The sequence below is a fragment of the Bos mutus genome, chromosome 15, assembly GCF_027580195.1.
Source record: "Bos mutus isolate GX-2022 chromosome 15, NWIPB_WYAK_1.1, whole genome shotgun sequence".
Classification (NCBI taxonomy): domain Eukaryota; kingdom Metazoa; phylum Chordata; class Mammalia; order Artiodactyla; family Bovidae; genus Bos; species Bos mutus.
Genome location: NC_091631.1, coordinates 62,267,300 through 62,284,851, shown reverse-complemented (window position 1 = coordinate 62,284,851; position 17,552 = coordinate 62,267,300). Strand labels below are relative to the sequence as shown.

At 39.0% G+C, this 17,552-nt stretch overlaps 1 protein-coding gene across 3 annotated transcripts in view; it reads left to right on the top strand.

The window, feature by feature from the left end:
- Positions 1 to 17,552, top strand: part of CUL5 (cullin 5) — a 128,461-nt gene that overhangs the window by 8,920 nt on the left and 101,989 nt on the right. For 2 of the 3 annotated variants that reach the window (XM_070384276.1, XM_005903800.2), the window contains exon 2: positions 12,643 to 12,752. In XM_070384276.1, coding sequence (XP_070240377.1) covers positions 12,682 to 12,752 — 71 coding nt within the window. In that variant the 5' untranslated portion in view covers positions 12,643 to 12,681. Of the gene's footprint in view, positions 1 to 4,584; positions 4,635 to 12,642; positions 12,753 to 17,552 lie in introns of all 3 variants that reach the window. The other variant, XM_070384275.1, reaches the window with a different exon arrangement.

The window sequence follows — 17,552 nt, the reverse complement described above, 5'->3', positions numbered from 1 at the left end:
CTCATGCTCTGTCATCCCCTTCTCCTCCTGCCTTCAATTTTTCCCAGCATCAGGGTCTTTTCCAATGAATCAGTTCTGTCTCTGCTTTTTAATATGCTGTCTAGGTTGGTCATAGCTTTTCTTCCAAGGAGCAAGTGTCTTTTAATTTCACAACTGCAGTCACCATCTGCAGTGATTTTGGAGCCCAAGAAGATAAAATCTGTCCCTGTTTCTATCGTTTCCCCATCTGTTTGCCATGAAATGATGGGACTGGATGCCATGATCTTAGTTTTCTGAATGTTGAGTTTTAAGCCAGCTTTTTTCACTCTCCTCTTTCACTTTCATCAAGAGGCTCTTGATTTACTCTTCACTTTCTGCCATAAGGGTGGTGTCATCTGCATATCTGAAGTTATTTATATTTCTCCCAGCAATCTGATTCCAGCTTGTGCTTCATCCAGGCCAACATTTCTCATGATGTACTCTACATATAAGTTAAATAAGCAGAGTGACGATATACAGCCTTGTCGTGTATTCCTTGTCCAAATTCCATTCGCAATTTGGAACCAATCCATTGTCCCATGTCTGGTTCTGACTGTTGCTTCTTGACCTGCATACAGAGTTCTCAGGAGGCGGGTAAAGTGGTCTGGTATTCCCATCTCCTTAAGAATTTTCCACAGTTTGTTGTGTTCTACACAGTCAAAGGCTTTGGCGTAGTCAGAGTTCGAAAAAAACGTAGTCCACTGGAGAAGGGAATGGCAAACCACTTCAGTATTCTTGCCTTGAAAACCCCATGAACAGTATGAAAAGACAAAAAGATATAACACTGAAAAATGAACTCCCCAGGTCAACAGGTACCCAATATGCTACTGGAGAAGAGTGGAGAAATAACTCCAGAAAGACTGAAAGGACAGAGCCAAAGAGAAAACAGTGCCCAGTTGTGGTTGTGACTGGTGCCTGATAGGCTCTGAAAAGGAACAAGTTACAGCTCAGGTTAAAACATAGGTCATTATACTTGGAATACATAAAGGTAATATCAAGGATATTTGATCCGTACTGGGCTTGTTCATTCCACAAATACATTAGTATCTCCTCTCTGTTGCATACTATTTTAAGTGTCAGTAACACAGTAGTGAATATGATAGACAAGGTCCCCAGTTCTTTGGAGCTTATATTTCTAATGTGTAAATACTGACACTAAAGGAATAAGTAACACTTTATTTATTAAAGTGGTGGTTTTTATAGTAATGAGGTCTGTGATGAAAAGAGTATAATCAAGAGTGCTCAGAAGACGGTGCCAATATTTTGCTTCCTTATTTACAACAGAAAGTCATTTTTCCTGTAAATATAGCTTTCAGTTACGTTCTATTGAATTGTCTTTCCCTGCTATTTGATGACATTTCAGCCAGATCCCAGAGCTTTCTGGGTTTTTGTTTCCCCAAGTACTATTTAGAACCCTGTGCTTCCACTGTCGGTGGGGGTGGGGTGGGGGCTGGGTTTGACACCTGGTCAGAGAACTAAGATCCCATAAGACGAGTAATGTGGCCAAAAAAAAAGTACTGTTTAGTCTGAATTAAAATTTCATTCTTATAGCTAATCAAAGTAGCTGTTTTACTGGCTTTAGATCTTGGCTCTGGATTTGCAGAAAGGAAAAGGGAAGGGCATTTTCCTTAGGTAGGCTTGAGAAGGCCTCTCTGAGGTGACACTGACCCTAGACCTGAATGATCTGCTTTCTAGGCGAAGGTCTGAGGTGCGGTGGTGAGCTTGGAATATTTGAGTAACACCTTTAAAAGGGTGGTGTGGCTGGAACATAGTGAGAATTGCCAGTACTCAAATACATACTGTAGTTTTGTGGTTCTTTTGGTTAATGGGGATTGCAAATGTGGTTTCAGATCACATAACTGAGAGCAATAGTGGCTTGTAGATGTTATGGGAACCCACACATTCAAATAGCTAGCCTCATGATTTACACAAAAGCCCTAAAATATACTGATTTGTTTCCTTTTGAAAGTTATTAGAAGGCCATCATTGGATATAATCCACATTCAATACACTGGGAACTTTTTTTTTTGGCCACACTGCGTGGCATGCAGGATCTTAGTTCCCTGACCTGGGATCGAATCCATTGCCTTTTACAGTGGAAGCAGCGAGTCCTAACCACTGGACCGCCAAGGAATTCTAAACCAGGAACTTCAAAGAGAGAACAAATACAAACATTAAACAACTAAGCTCCTTGTATTGTGGTACAAATGTTACAGGCTTGAAGGAATACAGGTGACAAAAAATAATTGCTATCAGTTGTGTGAATGTTATTTCTTGTCTTGGTTACAACTTCTCCTTAACTTTTCTTATATTTTTGTCATCCATGAAGATGTAGCAAGAAGACCTATAGCAATAATAATTACATTCTTTGTTTCCTTCTAAATATACAATGTTTGACATCATCATAAAATGTTGTGATATTGTTTGCACAATTTGATGAGGGTATGTATGTTTTGTCTTATATGTTGTATTAGGATTTTAGGACATTTTCAGGGCAAACTAATAGGTCAGTGTTTGTATTATTTTATTGGAAAGTAAGTGAGTAATTTAAAAATGACTCTGTTGGGACTTCCCTGGTGATCCAGTGACTAAGACTGTGCTCCCAGTACAGGGGGCTTGAATTCAGTCCCTGGTTAGGGAACTAAATCCCATATGCTGCAGCTAAGAGTTTGCATGCTACCGCTAAGGGACCTGAATGCCACAACGAAGATGGAAGATCCTGTGTGCCGCCACTAAAAACCTGGCATAGCCAACTAGATTTTTGAAAATCTGACTCTGTTACTTTTAAAACATTTTGCAAGCCAGTGGGGTTTTCTGTTTTTGTTGTGTTTACTGAAGCATTCCTACTTCTTAGCATGATACAAATTTTATATTTGTGCATAAGCAGTTACACATCTACTCTTTGTTGGGATTAAATAACATGGGATTGTAGTTGAACTCATTGCTTGAAAAAGCAGTTGTGAATTTCAATGGGAGGCGTGCAGATTTTTAAAGCGATGATATATTCTAGACAGATCTATAAAGCATCTTTCATTTCTGACCTGTAACACCTCCACCCACTCCAGGGCACTACAAAAATTTATTTATTTTTTCTGTAATTTATTTTCTAATGCTTGTTTGTTTCTTTGAAACAACCAACAGGGCTAAAAATATGAGATTGTGGAACTTCATTGTCAATCTGTTTTAGAACTGATTATTCTACTAGGCAGTGTTTTTCAGGTAAAGCTGAATGTACGTAATGTGAGTCTGGGCAGCCAACATGCTGTATTAAGAGATCCTGATTCTTTGTACTGAGTAGAGCGGGGAAAGGGAGCTGAACCTTTGCTCCCCTGTTTTTCTTTTCATCTTTATTTTAGTGTTTTTATTCTCTGTGTTCTAATTGTGAGAAACTTTACACTGATTTTTCCCCCCCTTAGCCCTCAGGGAGAGATCTTAAGTAAAAAGCAGTTCAGTAGTAGATAAGTTTTTATCTTATTTAAAATAAAGAAGGGAGAACACAGGAAAAAAGAACATGAAGAATTATAACTTCAGCATTTGCTTTTATTGGACAACATCCAAAATGCATCACCACTTACAAACCTTCCAATTCAAATGAGTTATTCTCCTGCCATTTCTTCTGTGATCAGTGATCCCACCAGCCATTCATTAAAGTCACAGACACTGTACTAGCAAGTGAATTACTTGAGAACCTTTCATTTATGTGTCCCAGTGACTAGCATAATTCTTCTACAGTAGGCACTCAGATGTTTGTTGAATGAATTAAGTGTAATAATAAATGATAAAGAACCCCAATAAGTTCACACTCTTTAATTAGTAGTTATTTTTTCTTCCTTAAAATTAGTTGTTTGGGTTTTTAAAAATATAGGCATCATCAGAATTTGTGTAAAAAATTTTTTTTTTTGCCTCTAGAAGAAACCTAAAAGCCTTTTTTCTTTTTTTTGACTCCCCATTTATGGGTCAAAAGAAATATAAAAGATTTAAAGGGGAGCATAATGTCAAATTTTTCATTTCATTGGGAAAAAAATTTTAACTTTTTGGAAAATAGTGTCCTACTCCCCCAGCAGGTTTAAAGAGAAATATGTCTTTTATGTATTGATGCTTTCACCTTGTGGCTTCTAGATAATTGCCACTAAATTTTTATATTCATAGATTTTCTTTTCCCTTCAATTTATAAGCCTGATGAGATGAAGCCAAGGGCTGAATCTGACCCATAGTTTAGAAGTCCCACCAGTCCTCTTCCAGGAAGGATCCAGGGAATGTTTAAGAATGTGACAGAACTAAACTGCTTGGACTTGGCCCCTTGCTCTGCACTTCGTGCTTGTAACCTGAGGGAAGTGATCTGACCCAATCTCAGGTTGCAGTGTACAGTTTTCTCACCTCTAAGTGTCACCTAACACACAGGGTAGTTGTAAAAATTAAATGAATTAATATTTGTAAGTATTCAGAATCGAACACATGATTAGCAATCAGATATTTAAAGTAAAATGATCACAGTGATGGGAGTGATCTATATTGAAGTTAAATGATAGAGGGTAAAAATAGCTGAACTCATATTTTTTTCCACAGATCTTAAATGTTTGAGCTACCCATGGAAATGTAAAGGAGACTATTTGAAGGTAAAAGGAAATGCTCTTTTGTACGACATTTATCACAAATACAAGATTTATTGGCTTGTGTAGCCACATGCCTTATATTTGTTTTTTTATTTATTTGGTTGTGTGAGGTCTTAGTAGTGGCATGCGGGTTCTAGATCCCTGAGCAGGGATCAAGCCCAGGCCCCTGCAGTTGGGAGTATGGGGTCTTGGCTACTGGACCACCAGGGAAATTGTTTTCATTACAGTGTCAAGCATCGTATGTACTTTTACCTTTTTCTGTTTTTCTAACTCAGTCTAGTGCTCCTATTCTGATAATTCAGCTCCACTACAGTCTCCAACTCACTGATTCTACCTTATTGTTTAATGTCTTAAGTCTGTGGGTTTATAGTTTGCACCAAATTAGGAAACATTTTGGCCTTTATTTCTTCAAATATTCTCTGTACCCCAAGATTCTGGTTATATTAGGTGAGGACATTTGAGGTTCTCTCACTGCTCACTGATATTCTTTTCATTTTAAATTTTATTTATTTATTGAAGTATAGTTGGTTTACCATGTTGCTTTAGTTACAGGTGATTCAGTTATACACACACACACACACACACATACTTTTTCAGATTCTTTTCCCTTATAGGTTACAAAATATTCAGTATAATTCCTTGTATTATAAAGTAGGTCCTTGTTGGTATCTGTTTTATTTATAGTAAGTATGTATATGTTAATCCCAGATTCCTAATTTATCCTCCCTGATACTTGTTTGAAAACATCTTTTGTTTTTGTGATGTTCACGCTTTCTACTATCTTCTTGTAAATGTGTGGAGTACGTGTATAATAGCTGGTTTAACATCACTGTCTACTGAAGCTGTCATCCATGTCATTTCTGGATCAGGTTCTGTGGTTTGGTTTTTCTCCTGATCGTGGGTTTATATTTCCCTGCTTCTTGTCTGCTTGATAATTTTTTTTTAACTTTTTTTTTTATATCGGAGTAGGTGGCTCAGTGGTAAAGAATCGCCTGCCAGTGCAGGAGAAACAAGAGATGCAGGTTCAGTCCCTGAGTTGGGAAGATCCCCTGGAGGAAGAAATGGCAACCCACTCCAGTATTCTTGCCTGGACAATTCCATGGACAGAGGAGCCTGGTAGGCTACAGTCCATGCATAGCCAGTTAATGATGTTGTGACAGTTATAGCGGCAAAGGGACTCAGCCATATATATACATGTATCCGTTCCCCCCTAAACTCCCCTCCCATCCTGGCTGCTGAATAACATTGACCTGCTTAATTATTTTTGATTGGATTCCAGACATTGTGAGTTTTATGTTTTAGGAACTGGAGTTTTAAAATTTCCTTTAAATATTTTTAGGTTTGGCTATGACATAGTTAAGTTACTTGAAATCAGTTTGATCTTTCTAAAGCTTGCTTTTATTGATGAGTTTTGTTAGAGTGGGTCTGAACAACACTGAAGGTAGGGGTACATTGGTATCATTATAGATGGAGTAGTTTTCTGAAGACTGCTAGATAGCTGGCATGTTAAGGAGTGTTTCCACTCTAGCTGGTGGAAATGTGACCTATTACTAGGTCTGTGTGGACTCTGGTGATTGTTCTGTTTCTTTCAAACAGTTGTTTCCCCAGACTTTGATAGTTTTCTCACTCACACGTATGGGTCAATATTTAATAGTCAGAGGCTTGAAGGGACTCCTCTGCATATCTCCAGAGCTCCCTGTCTGTACGATTCCTTTTTTTGATACTCTGTGCCACACATTTTCATCACTTTGGCCTCCCCAAACTCTGAACTCTGTCTCCGAATCTTAGTAAAACCACCAGGCTCTTTGGGTTCCCTCTGGTTATGCTCAGTCCTGAAAACTCTACTCATAGGTAGCATGCTTGGGCATTTGTAGGGCTCACCCCCATTTGTGTACCTTTTCAGGAAATACTGTCCTGTACTGCCCTTTGGCTTTCCAGTCGTTTAGGCAGGAGGGGAAGTCTGGCACTTGTTATTGCATCCTGGTTGGAAGCACAGGTCTCTGTCTTTCATCATCTTGTCTTTTCTCTTCCCCTTACCTTCCCAGCCTAAGTTTTTTATTCAGTCATTATAATCACTCCCTGAAATACACTTTGACTCCTTTGCTCCTCTCCTGTTTCACTGGGGAAAACCACACCTGGGTTCAATCCATCTCTTCACCTTTCAGTGCCAGCCTCTATGCAGTTGAATGTTGCAGGAGAAAAAGATCCACACCTGCTACTTTCACTTTAAATGCATAACCACAAACTATAATAGAGCCCAATCACACTACACTTCCATAGTCGTTTATTCTTCCACTTTCCTAGATGTCTATTTCATATCTTTCCTGTCAAACCTTTGGCACCTCCCCCATCTTTCGAATGTGGTGCTGGAAAAGTCTAGAGAGTTCCTTGGACTGCAAGGAGATCAAAACTGTCAATCCTAAAGGAAACCAGCCCTGAATATTCATTGGAAGGACTGTTGCTGAAGCTGAAGCTCCAGTACTTTGACCACCTGCTGCAAAGAGCCAACTCATTGGAAAAGACCATGATGCTGGGAAAGATTGAAGGCAAAAGGCGAAGAGGGCTGCAGAGGATGAGATGGTTACATAGCATCACTGACTCAATGGACATGAATTTGAGCAAACTCAGGGAGATAGTAGAGGACAGAGGAGCCAGGCATGCTGCAGTCCATGGCATCCCAAACAGTCAGACACAGCTTAGTGACTGAACAATAAAAAGTCGGTTTACAGAATACTACCCTCTTTATTTTCTTGCCACCTCTCTGTTGCTTTCTTTTTCCTTTCCTAGTTCTTACTCTTCTGCCAACTCTTAATATTAAGTACATAAGGACTCAGGCCTGGTTCTTTATATTTACTCCCTTTGTGATCTCATCCAGTAGCAACTTTTAAAAACTTTCTGTTTTTAAATGTACTCTTGATGACTTTCAAATTTTTCTTTGCTGGCCTGATCTTTCTTTTAAATTCTATATTTACTTATTGAGCTGCCTAGTCAACATCTTCAAAAGACTGTTTGATAGACATGTCAAATGTAACTGTCTGACCTCCTGAGCTTTCCTTAAGCCTTTATATCTGCAGTCTTTTCCATTTCAGTTGATGGCAATGCCATATTTCTTGGACATGTCAAATCACAAAACTAAAACAGTTTACTAAGGAGTTTGATGTCCTTCAGTCAAAGGAAAATAATCAGTGGATTCGAGTTCCTAACAAGCAGTGGAGTACTCTTCCTGAAGGATTTTTATGGAGGAGCGAGTTTTATATAACATTAGAAGAGGCAATACAGAAACAAGGCATGATTGACTAGGAGGTCAGGGATTTCATTTTGAGGTAAGCTGGTGCTATTTTTTTAGATAAGGTTAGCTAGATAAAGCTGAGTTGAAGGATTGTGATTGGCATTATATTTTCTTGACTGTGAGATGTTTACCATGTGTGCAGGCTGATTTAGGTTTAGATTTTAGATGTGGTCTGGGCCAATAGGGTGGCCTCCCATTTTGTGGGTCCCAGTATACAAATTTATCAGACAAAAACCTGAGTCATGCTTTATTTCCTTCTCTCATCTCAGATACCTGCGGTCAGGAAATCTTGTTACCACTACCTTTAAAACATACAAATCTAACTGCTACTCCCCACCTCCACTGCTGCCACCCTGGTCTGTATCACTGGTATTTCTAACTTTGCCTCCTATACACAGCTGTAACACTTGCCTCTTATAATGTATTCTCAACATAGCAATCAGGAGATTTAAAAATATAAATCAATTCGTGTCACTTCTTGCTCAGAATCTTTAATGGTTCCCCATCTCACTTACAATAGAAGCCAAACTTTTACAATGGCCTTCAAGACCCTATAAGATCCAGCTCTGTGTTGCTTCTCTGACCTCATCTACTCTCTCCTCTGTCCTTACTTTTCTCTACCTTGAATATATCAGACATGCTTCTACTGTGGGATCTTTGCCATGGTTGCTTTCTCTGCCTGGTAAATTCTTCTAGTTATCCCCCATCGGCTTCTCCATGACCCATCTGAGGGAATTAGTTGTGTTGTAAGAAATGAAGGATAGAGGGACTGGGTTTTGGCAAATGTTGAAATCCTGTTGGTGTAAAAGAGCCAGTGGGTGAGAGAATCCTAGACTTAATAGCTATTCTGAGTGTAATGAAAGAATTAAAGCAGAAGAGACTTGTAGCACATCAGTAAAGGTGAGGCAGCCCTTAGTTAGACCTCGGAAACATTCATAAATCAGAGTTCATAGTTTGAAGGTGTTTTTGCTTATTAATATCTTTCGTAGATAGTAGGTTTGGTGTCTGATGCTTGGCTATGATTTAATGATGTGCTCTTCAGTTTGACAGAGAATAGGTCAAGGAACTACTTGAGCATCATTTTTGGAATCTACTATAAAAGCTTGATAGGAAAATTCAATTATTTAATTCCTCCTTTAACTGAGTATTAGATGGAAATGTTTCTGTAGTTAATCTTGTATGTTTCATCAAATAGGAGACTGTTTCCTGTCTTTTTGCTGATAAATTTTCCTGTCATTTTGCCATCACTGATAGATTTCAGAGCCTAACCAGTGTTTAACCAGTGTTTATCTCAGATACCTGTTTAGTCTTCTGTACCTTTTTGATTTTTAATTGCAGGATTTGTACTATGTTTCATTTTATAAGTTGTCAGAATTGCCTATGGAAATAGACTTAGTTGACATTATAAAATACTCTCTTTTTAAGAGGGTATTATGACACCACCCTTATGGCAGAAAGTGAAGAGGAACTAAAAAGCCTCTTGATGAAAGTGAAAAAGGAGAGTGAAAAAGTTGGCTTAAAGCTCAACATTCAGAAAACAAGATCATGGCATCTGGTCCCATCACTTCATGGAAAATAGATGGGGAAACAGTGTCAGACTTTATTTTTCTGGGCTCCAAAATCACTGCAGATGGTGACTGCAGCCATGAAATTAAAAGACAGTTACTCCTAGGTAGGAAAGTTATGACCAACCTAGATAGCATATTGAAAAGCAGAGACATTACTTTGCCAACAAAGGTTCGTCTAGTCAAGGCTATGGTTTTTCCTGTGGTCATGTATAGATGTGAGAGTTGGACTGTGAGAAGGCTTAGCGCCGAAGAATTGATGCTTTTGAACTGTGGTGTTGGAGAAGACTCTTGAGAGTCCCTTGGACTGCAAGGAGATCCAACCAGTCCATTCTGAAGGAGATCAGCCCTGGGATTTCTTTGGAAGGAATGATGCTAAAGCTGAAACTCCAGTACTTTGGCCACCTCATGCAAAGAGTTGACTCGTTGGAAAAGACTCTGATGCTGGGAGGGATTGGGGGCAGGAGGAGAAGGGGATGACAGCTGATGAGATGGCTGGATGGCATCACTGACTCGATGGACGTGAGTCTGGGTGAACTCCGGGAGTTGGTGATGGACAGGGAGGCCTGGCATGCTGCGATTCATGGGGTCGCAAGAAGTCGGACACAACTGAGTGACTGAACTGAACTGAACTGATGAGTCTTCATGTCATAGTCAAGAAAAGATTTACATGTCCTTTCTGTGTTTCTTCCATATTTGTTTATTTGCCCACTCTTCCCTCAGAGGGAAGAGTAAATGAAGAAGATGGTTATAGGAAACTAGTAACAGGAAAAATGAAACCAGCCATAAGATTAGTACACAAAGTATATACCATAGGATCACAAACCTGACTGAATTTCTCATTAACCAGTACAAAGAAAAGCAAAGTTACCTGCATGATTCACTTAAGTCCATAAGGTAAAAACAAAGTAGTTGTTTAGGGAAGCACAGCTAATCCCAGTACTAATTTTTGAGTATCTCCTGGGTCTTTATAAGAAGATTGTTTTGTGATAAAAGTAGGTACCTGGGGTGAGACAGTACAGTTACTTTTAGGATCACCTGTGTAGATGTAAGAAGAAGTATCATTTGCTTTCACAAAAGTTAAATGTTGGTAGTTCTTAATCTTCTTGGGGTCATAGACTTTGTAATGTTTTTATGTAGTTTTATCATGAATTTGCTAAACATGTAAATTCTGAACTCAAGAGATTTCTGATCCAGCAAATCTGTAATAGGTTTTATAAATATTTGTGTAATTACCACTCTACATGATCCTGGTGTAGATTCTTGTTAGACCATATGTTTAAAAACTGCTTCTGAAATATAATTTCAGGGAGTTTGAAGATTCCATTCAGTACATGGATCTTATCTGACACAAGGGAGCAATATTCTCAACAAACATATAGTAAAATCAGTAGTGAAATTCATAAGGGTGTTTGGTGCTGCCATATTAGAAAATTAATGATTTTTGTTGAAATTTATTGATTAAACCAAGTCATATGGCCATCAGTTCAGTTCAGTTCAGTCACTCAGTCGTGTCCTACTCTTTGTGACCCCATGAATCGCAGCACGCTAGGCCTCCCTGTCCATCACCAACTCCCGGAGTTCACTCAGACTCATGTCCATCAAGTCAGTGATGCCATCCAGCCATCTCATCCTCTGTCGTCCCTTCTTCCTCCTGCTCCCAATCCCTCCCAGCATCAGAGTCTTTTCCAATGAGTCAACTCTTCGCATGAGGTGGCCAAAGTACTGGAGTTTCAGCTTTAGCATCAATCCCTCCAGAGAAATCCCAGGGCTGATCTCCTTCAGAATGGACTGGTTGGATCTCCTTGCAGTCCAAGGGACTCCCAAGAGTCTTCTCCAACACCACAGTTCAAAAGCATCAATTCTTCAGCACTCAGCTTTCTTCACAGTCCAACTCTCACATCCATACATGACCACTGGAAAAACCATAGCCATAGTTAACTTGCAAATGAAAAGTATTCATGACTAACACATATGGGGTGTCCCCCCCCCATTTTAATAATGAATTGATTTTTTTCCCCTTAGATTGAACCACTTTCACATTACTGGAATAAACATGTATGATTATGAGGTATTATTTTTTTGATATGCCACTTAATTTACTAATATTTTTAAGAGTTTTACATCTATATTTTTAAATTAGATTGGTCTAGAATTACCATTTCTTGTTCTTGTCTCACAGTTTGGTATCAAGGTTTTGTAAGCATTATAAAATGAGATGAGTATCTTTCTGTTTTTTTCTTCCTTCCTCAGCTATCAGAGTTTATTTGGATTTTCAGTGTACTTTTTGTGAGGAGTTAGGGCACAGTCTCTAAACACAAGACCACCCTCACTTCTGACACAAGCTGCAAATTTGGGGGATTCCCAAAATACTGAGACTCAATAATTTGTTAGAGATATTCATAAATTTGTGAAAATAGTCAATAAGATCTTACTGAAAACTGCTCTGCTGATGGTTATGTTTATTAAGGGCCTTTTTTCAGCTAAAGGAAGAAACATATAGGCTCGTGTCCAGGAGGGTCAAAAACAGAGCTTCCCATGTCCTCGCTGGTATTGTCAGGTCTTCTCTCCTTCCCTCATTAAACGCAGGGCATACAAGTACTGCCAGTCAGAGAAGCTCACCCACACTTTGGTGTCCAAAATTTTTATTAAGGCTTCATCATGTAGGCATTGCTCATGTGGGTAATCTCAGTCTCCAGGTTGACCCCAAATCGCAAATGACCCCAAATCACAATGACCCCAAAATCTCATTGTTGGTATTTCTGGATTGACCAGCTCCCACCCTAAAACTATATAGGTTTACCAGTCCCCTCTCTAAATCACATTGTTAGATTATCCAGTATGACTCAAGGCCCCCAGGGACTCTCTTATCCCAACTTTCCCAGGACTCAGGGATACTGCTTACTAGAAGCCAAGGGCAAAGTCCAGACCTGCTCTTTGGAGAAGGCCAAATTCTTCACTATACCCTTTCATGTAACCTTTTTTTTTTTCTCTTATGGTGAGTTCTTCCTGTGATTCCTTGATACCAGATAAAGTTATAGGGATTCCATTATGGAAGTCTGACTCTTTTAAATTTCTCTGTTTGTCTCTTATGAGATAAAAATAACACACTTCTGATTTAACTGCCCTTCAACTACTCTGTCCTTTTTTTTTTTAGAATAAAGGTTCTCTTCAGTTTGAAGACAAATGGGATTTCATGCGTCCAATTGTTCTGAAGCTTTTACGCCAGGAATCTGTTACAAAACAGCAGTGGTTTGATCTGTTTTCGTAAGTAATCGGTTCATTCTAACTTTGTGCTAACATAAAGGAAATTTTGGTGGCTGTATTCAAATGGAATATTGGCTCCAGATTGGACTGCTTACCTGTTTGAAGTAATTACTGGTATTGAAAGTGAAAATGTTAGTCACTCAGTCGAGTTCAACTCTTTATGAGCTGTGGACTGTATCCCACCAGGCTCCTCTGTCCATGGATTTCCCAGGTAAGGATACTGGAGTGGGTTGCCATTTCCTTCTCCCAGGATCTTCCCAACCCAGGGATCAAACCTGCATTTCCTGCCTTGCAGGCAGATTCTTTACTGTCTGAGCCACCAGGGAAGCCCATTACTGGTATTGGGGTACCACCAATCACTGAACCATTCCTAGGCTTCCTTGATAGCTCAGCTGGCAAAGAATCCACCTGCAATGCAGGAGACCCGGTTCAGTTCCTGGTTTGGGAGGATCCCCTGGAGAAGGGAAAGGCTACCCACTCCAGTATTCTGGCCTGCAGAATTCCATGGACTGTATAGTCCATGGGGTTGCAAAGAGTCAGACTCGACTAAGCGACTTTCATTCATTAATATTTCATTGTATTTATGAACCACAACTTCTTTATTCATTTATCTGTCAGTGGACACATCTAGGTTGCTTCTGTTTCCTAGCTAATGTAAATAGTGCTGCTTTGAAGGTTGGGGTACATGTGTCCTTTTGAATTACTGTTTTCTCAGGGTATATACCCAGAGTGGGGTGGCTGGGTCATTTGGTGGTGGTTTTATTCCTAGTTTTTAAAGGAATCTCCATACTGTTTTTCATCATGGTTATATCAATTTATATTCCCACAAACAGTGTAAGAGGGTTTCCTTCTCTCCACATCCTCTCCAGCACTTATTCTTTGTAGATTTTTTTTGATGATGGCCATTCTGACTTATATGAGATAGTGCCTCATTGTAATTTAATTTGCATTTCTCTAATAATGAGAGATGTTGAGTATCTTTTCATGTATTTGTTGGCTGTCTGTGTGTCGTCTTTGGAGAAATGTCTGTTTTGATCTTCCACCCATTTTTTTGATTAGGTTGTTTGTTTTTCTGATGTTGGCTATGTGAACTACTTGTATATTTGGGGGATTAAGCTTTTGACAGTTGCTTCTTTTTTGATTATTTTCTCCCATTCTGAGGGTTGTCTTTTCATCTTGTTTAAAGTTTCCTTTGCTGTGCAAAAGCTTTTAAATTTAATTAGGTCCCATTTCTTTATTTTTGTTTTTTTTTTTTTCACTACTCTAGGAGGTGGGTCAAAGAGGGTCTTTCTGGGGTTTATGTCCAAGAATGTTTTGCCTGTATTTTCCTCTAAGAGTTTTGTAGTTTCTGGCCTTACATTTAGGTCTTTAATCTATCTTGAGTTTATTTTTGTGTATGGTATTAAGAAGTGTTCTAATTTCATTCTTTTACTCATAGCTGTCCAGGTTTCCCAGCACTACTTATTGAAATGGTTGTCTTTTCTCCATTGCCCTCTTTGTCAAAGATAAGGTGTCCATAGATTTGTGGGTTTATCTCTGGGCTTTCTATCTTGTTCCATTGGTCTATATTTCTGTTTTTGTACCAGTACCATACTGTCTTGATTACTGCAGCTTTGTAGCATAGTCTGAAGTCAGGTAGGTTGAGTTCTTCCAGTTTCATTTTTCTTTCTTGATTGCATTGGCTATTTGGGGTCTTTGGTATTTCCATACAAATTGTAAAGTTTTTTGTTCTAGTTCTGTGAAAAATGCCATTGGTAATTTGATAGGGATTGCACTGAATCTGTAGATTGCTTTAGGTAGTATAGTAATTTTCACAATATTGATTCATCCAGTCCAACTTTGTATCCTCTTTTATTTGTTTCATCAGTGTTCTATAATTTTCTACATACTGGTCTTTTGTGTCTTTAGACAGGTTTACTCCTAGGTATTTTATTTTTGTTTTAGTGGTGAGTGGGATTGTTCCCTCCATTTCACTTGCTGATTTTTCACTGTTAGTGTGTAGGAATGCAAGGGATTTCTGTGTATTGATTTTGTATCCTGTGACTTTACTAAATTCACTGATGAGCTCCAGTAATTTTCTGAGGGTATCTTTAGGGTTTTCTATGTGTGAATATCATGTCATCTGCAGACAGTGAGAGTTTTAGGACTTCTTTTCCATTCTTGATTCCTTTTATTTCTTTTTCTTCTCTGATTGCCATGGCTAGGACTTCCAAAACTGTGTTGAAATAATAGTGGCAAGTGTTATCTTGTTCCTGATCTTAGAGGAAATGCTTTCAGTTTTTCACCATTAAGAAAAATGTTTGTTGTGGGTTTGTCATATATGACCTTTCTTATGTTGATAGGTTCCTGCTATGCCCATTTTCTACAGAGGTTGTCATCAGAAATCGGTGTTGAATTTTTTCAAAAGCCTTTTCTGTATCTATTGAGATTATCATATGATTTTTATCTTTTACTTTGTTAATGTGGTGTAACACCAAAAAAAGATGTCCTTTTCATCATAGGGGGCTGGAATGCAAAAGTAGGAAGTCAAGAGATACGTGAAGTAGCAGTCAAGTTTGGCCATGGAGTACAAAATGAAGCAGGGCAAAGGTTAACAGTTCTGCCAAGAGAACACCCTGGTTATAGTATACACCCTTGTCCAACAACACAAGAGACAGCTCTGCATGTGAACATCACCAGATGGTAAATACTAGAATCAGATGAATTATATTCTTTGTAACCAAAGATGGAGAAACGCTATACAGTCAGCAAAAACAAGACCTGAGGCTGACTGTGGCTCAGATCATCACTTCCTTATTGCAAAATTTAGACTTAAATTGAAATAGGGAAAACCACTAGGCCATTCAGGTATGACCTAAATCAAATCCTTTATGATTATACAGTGGAAGTGACAAATAGATTCAAGGGATTAGATCTGATAAATGCCTGAAGAACCATGGACAGAAATGTGTAAAATTATACAGGAGTTAGTGATCAGAAACATCCTCAAGAAAAAGAAATGCAGCAAGGCAAAATGGTTGCCTGAGGAGGCCTTACAAATAGCTGAGAAAAGAAGAAAAAGAACGGCAAAGGAGAAAAGGAAAGATACACCCATGTGAATGCAGAGTTCCAAAGAATAGCAAGGAAAGATAAGATGCCTTCTTAGGTGAACAATGCAAGGAAATAGAGGAAAACAATGGGAAGAAGAGAGGAAGAATGGGGAAGACTAGTGATCTCTTCAAGAAAATTAGAGATACCAAGGGAACATTTCATGCAAAGATGGGCACAGTAAAGGACAGAAAACGTGAGGCCCTAACAGAAGCAGAAAAGATTAAGAAGAGGTGGCAAGAATACACAGAACTATACAAAAAGGCCCTGGATAACCACAATGGTGTGATCACTCACTTAGAGCCAGACATCCTGGAGTGTTAACTCAAATGGGGCTTCAGAAGCATTACTATGAACAAAGCTAGTGGAGGTGATGAAATTCCAGCTGAGCTATTTCAGATCCTAAAAGATGATGCTGTTAAAGTGCTGCACTCAGTATGCCAGCAAATTTGGAAAACTCAGCAGTGGTCACGGTATTGAAAAATGTTAGTCTTCATTTCAGTCCCAAAAAAAGGCAATGCCAAAGAATGTTTAGACTACTGCATAATAGCACTCATTTCACATGCTAGCAAGGTAATGCTCAAAATCCTTTAAGCTAGGCTTTAACGGTACATGAACTGAGAACTTGCAGATGTGCAAGCTGGATTTAGAAAAGGCAGAGGAACCAGAGATCAAATTGCCAACATCCACTGGATCATAGAGAAGGCAAGGGAATTCCAAAAAACATCTACTCTCTGCTTTGTTGATGATGCTAAAGCCTTTGTGTAGATCACAACAAACTGTGGAAAATTCTGAGAGATGGGAATACCAGACCACCTAACCTGCCTCCTGAGAAACCTGTATGCAGGCCAAGAAGCAGCAGTTAGAACCGGACATGAACAATGGACTGGTTCAAAATTGGGAAATGAGTACTTCAAGGCTGTATATTGTCACCCTGATTATTTAACTTAATGCTCAAACTACCGCACAATTGCACTCATCTCACACACTAGTAAAGTAATGCTCAAAATTCCCCAAGCCAGGCTTCAGCAATATGTGAACTGTGAACTTCCAAATGTTCCAGCTGGTTTTAGAAAAGGCAGACGAAACAGAGACCAAATTGCCAACATCTGCTGGATCATGGAAAAAGCAAGAGAGTTCCAGAAAAACATCTATTTCTGCTTTATTGACTATGCCAAAGCCTTTGACTGTGTGGATCACAATAAACTGTGGAAAATTCTTCAAGAGATGGGAATACCAGACCACCTGATCTGCCTCTTGAGAAATCTGTATGCAGGTCAGGAAGCAACAGTTAGAACTGGACATGGAACAACAGACTGGTTCCAAATAGGAAAACGAGTACGTCAAGGCTGTATATTGTCACCCTGCTTATTTAACTTTTATGCAGAGTACATCATGAGAAACACTGGGCTGGAAGAAGCACAAGCTGGAATCAAGATTGCTGGGAGAAATATCAATAATCTGAGATATGCAGATGACACCACCCTTATGGCAGAAAGTGAAGAGGAACTAAAAAGCCTCTTGATGAAGGTGAAAGGGGAGAGTGAAAAAGTTGGCTTAAAGCTCAACATTCAGAAAACGAAGATCATGGCATCTGGTCCCATCACTTCATGGAAAATAGATGGGGAAACAGTGGAAACAGTGTCAGACTTTATTTTTCTGGGCTCCAAAATCACTGCAGATGGTGACTGCAGCCATGAAATTAAAAGACCC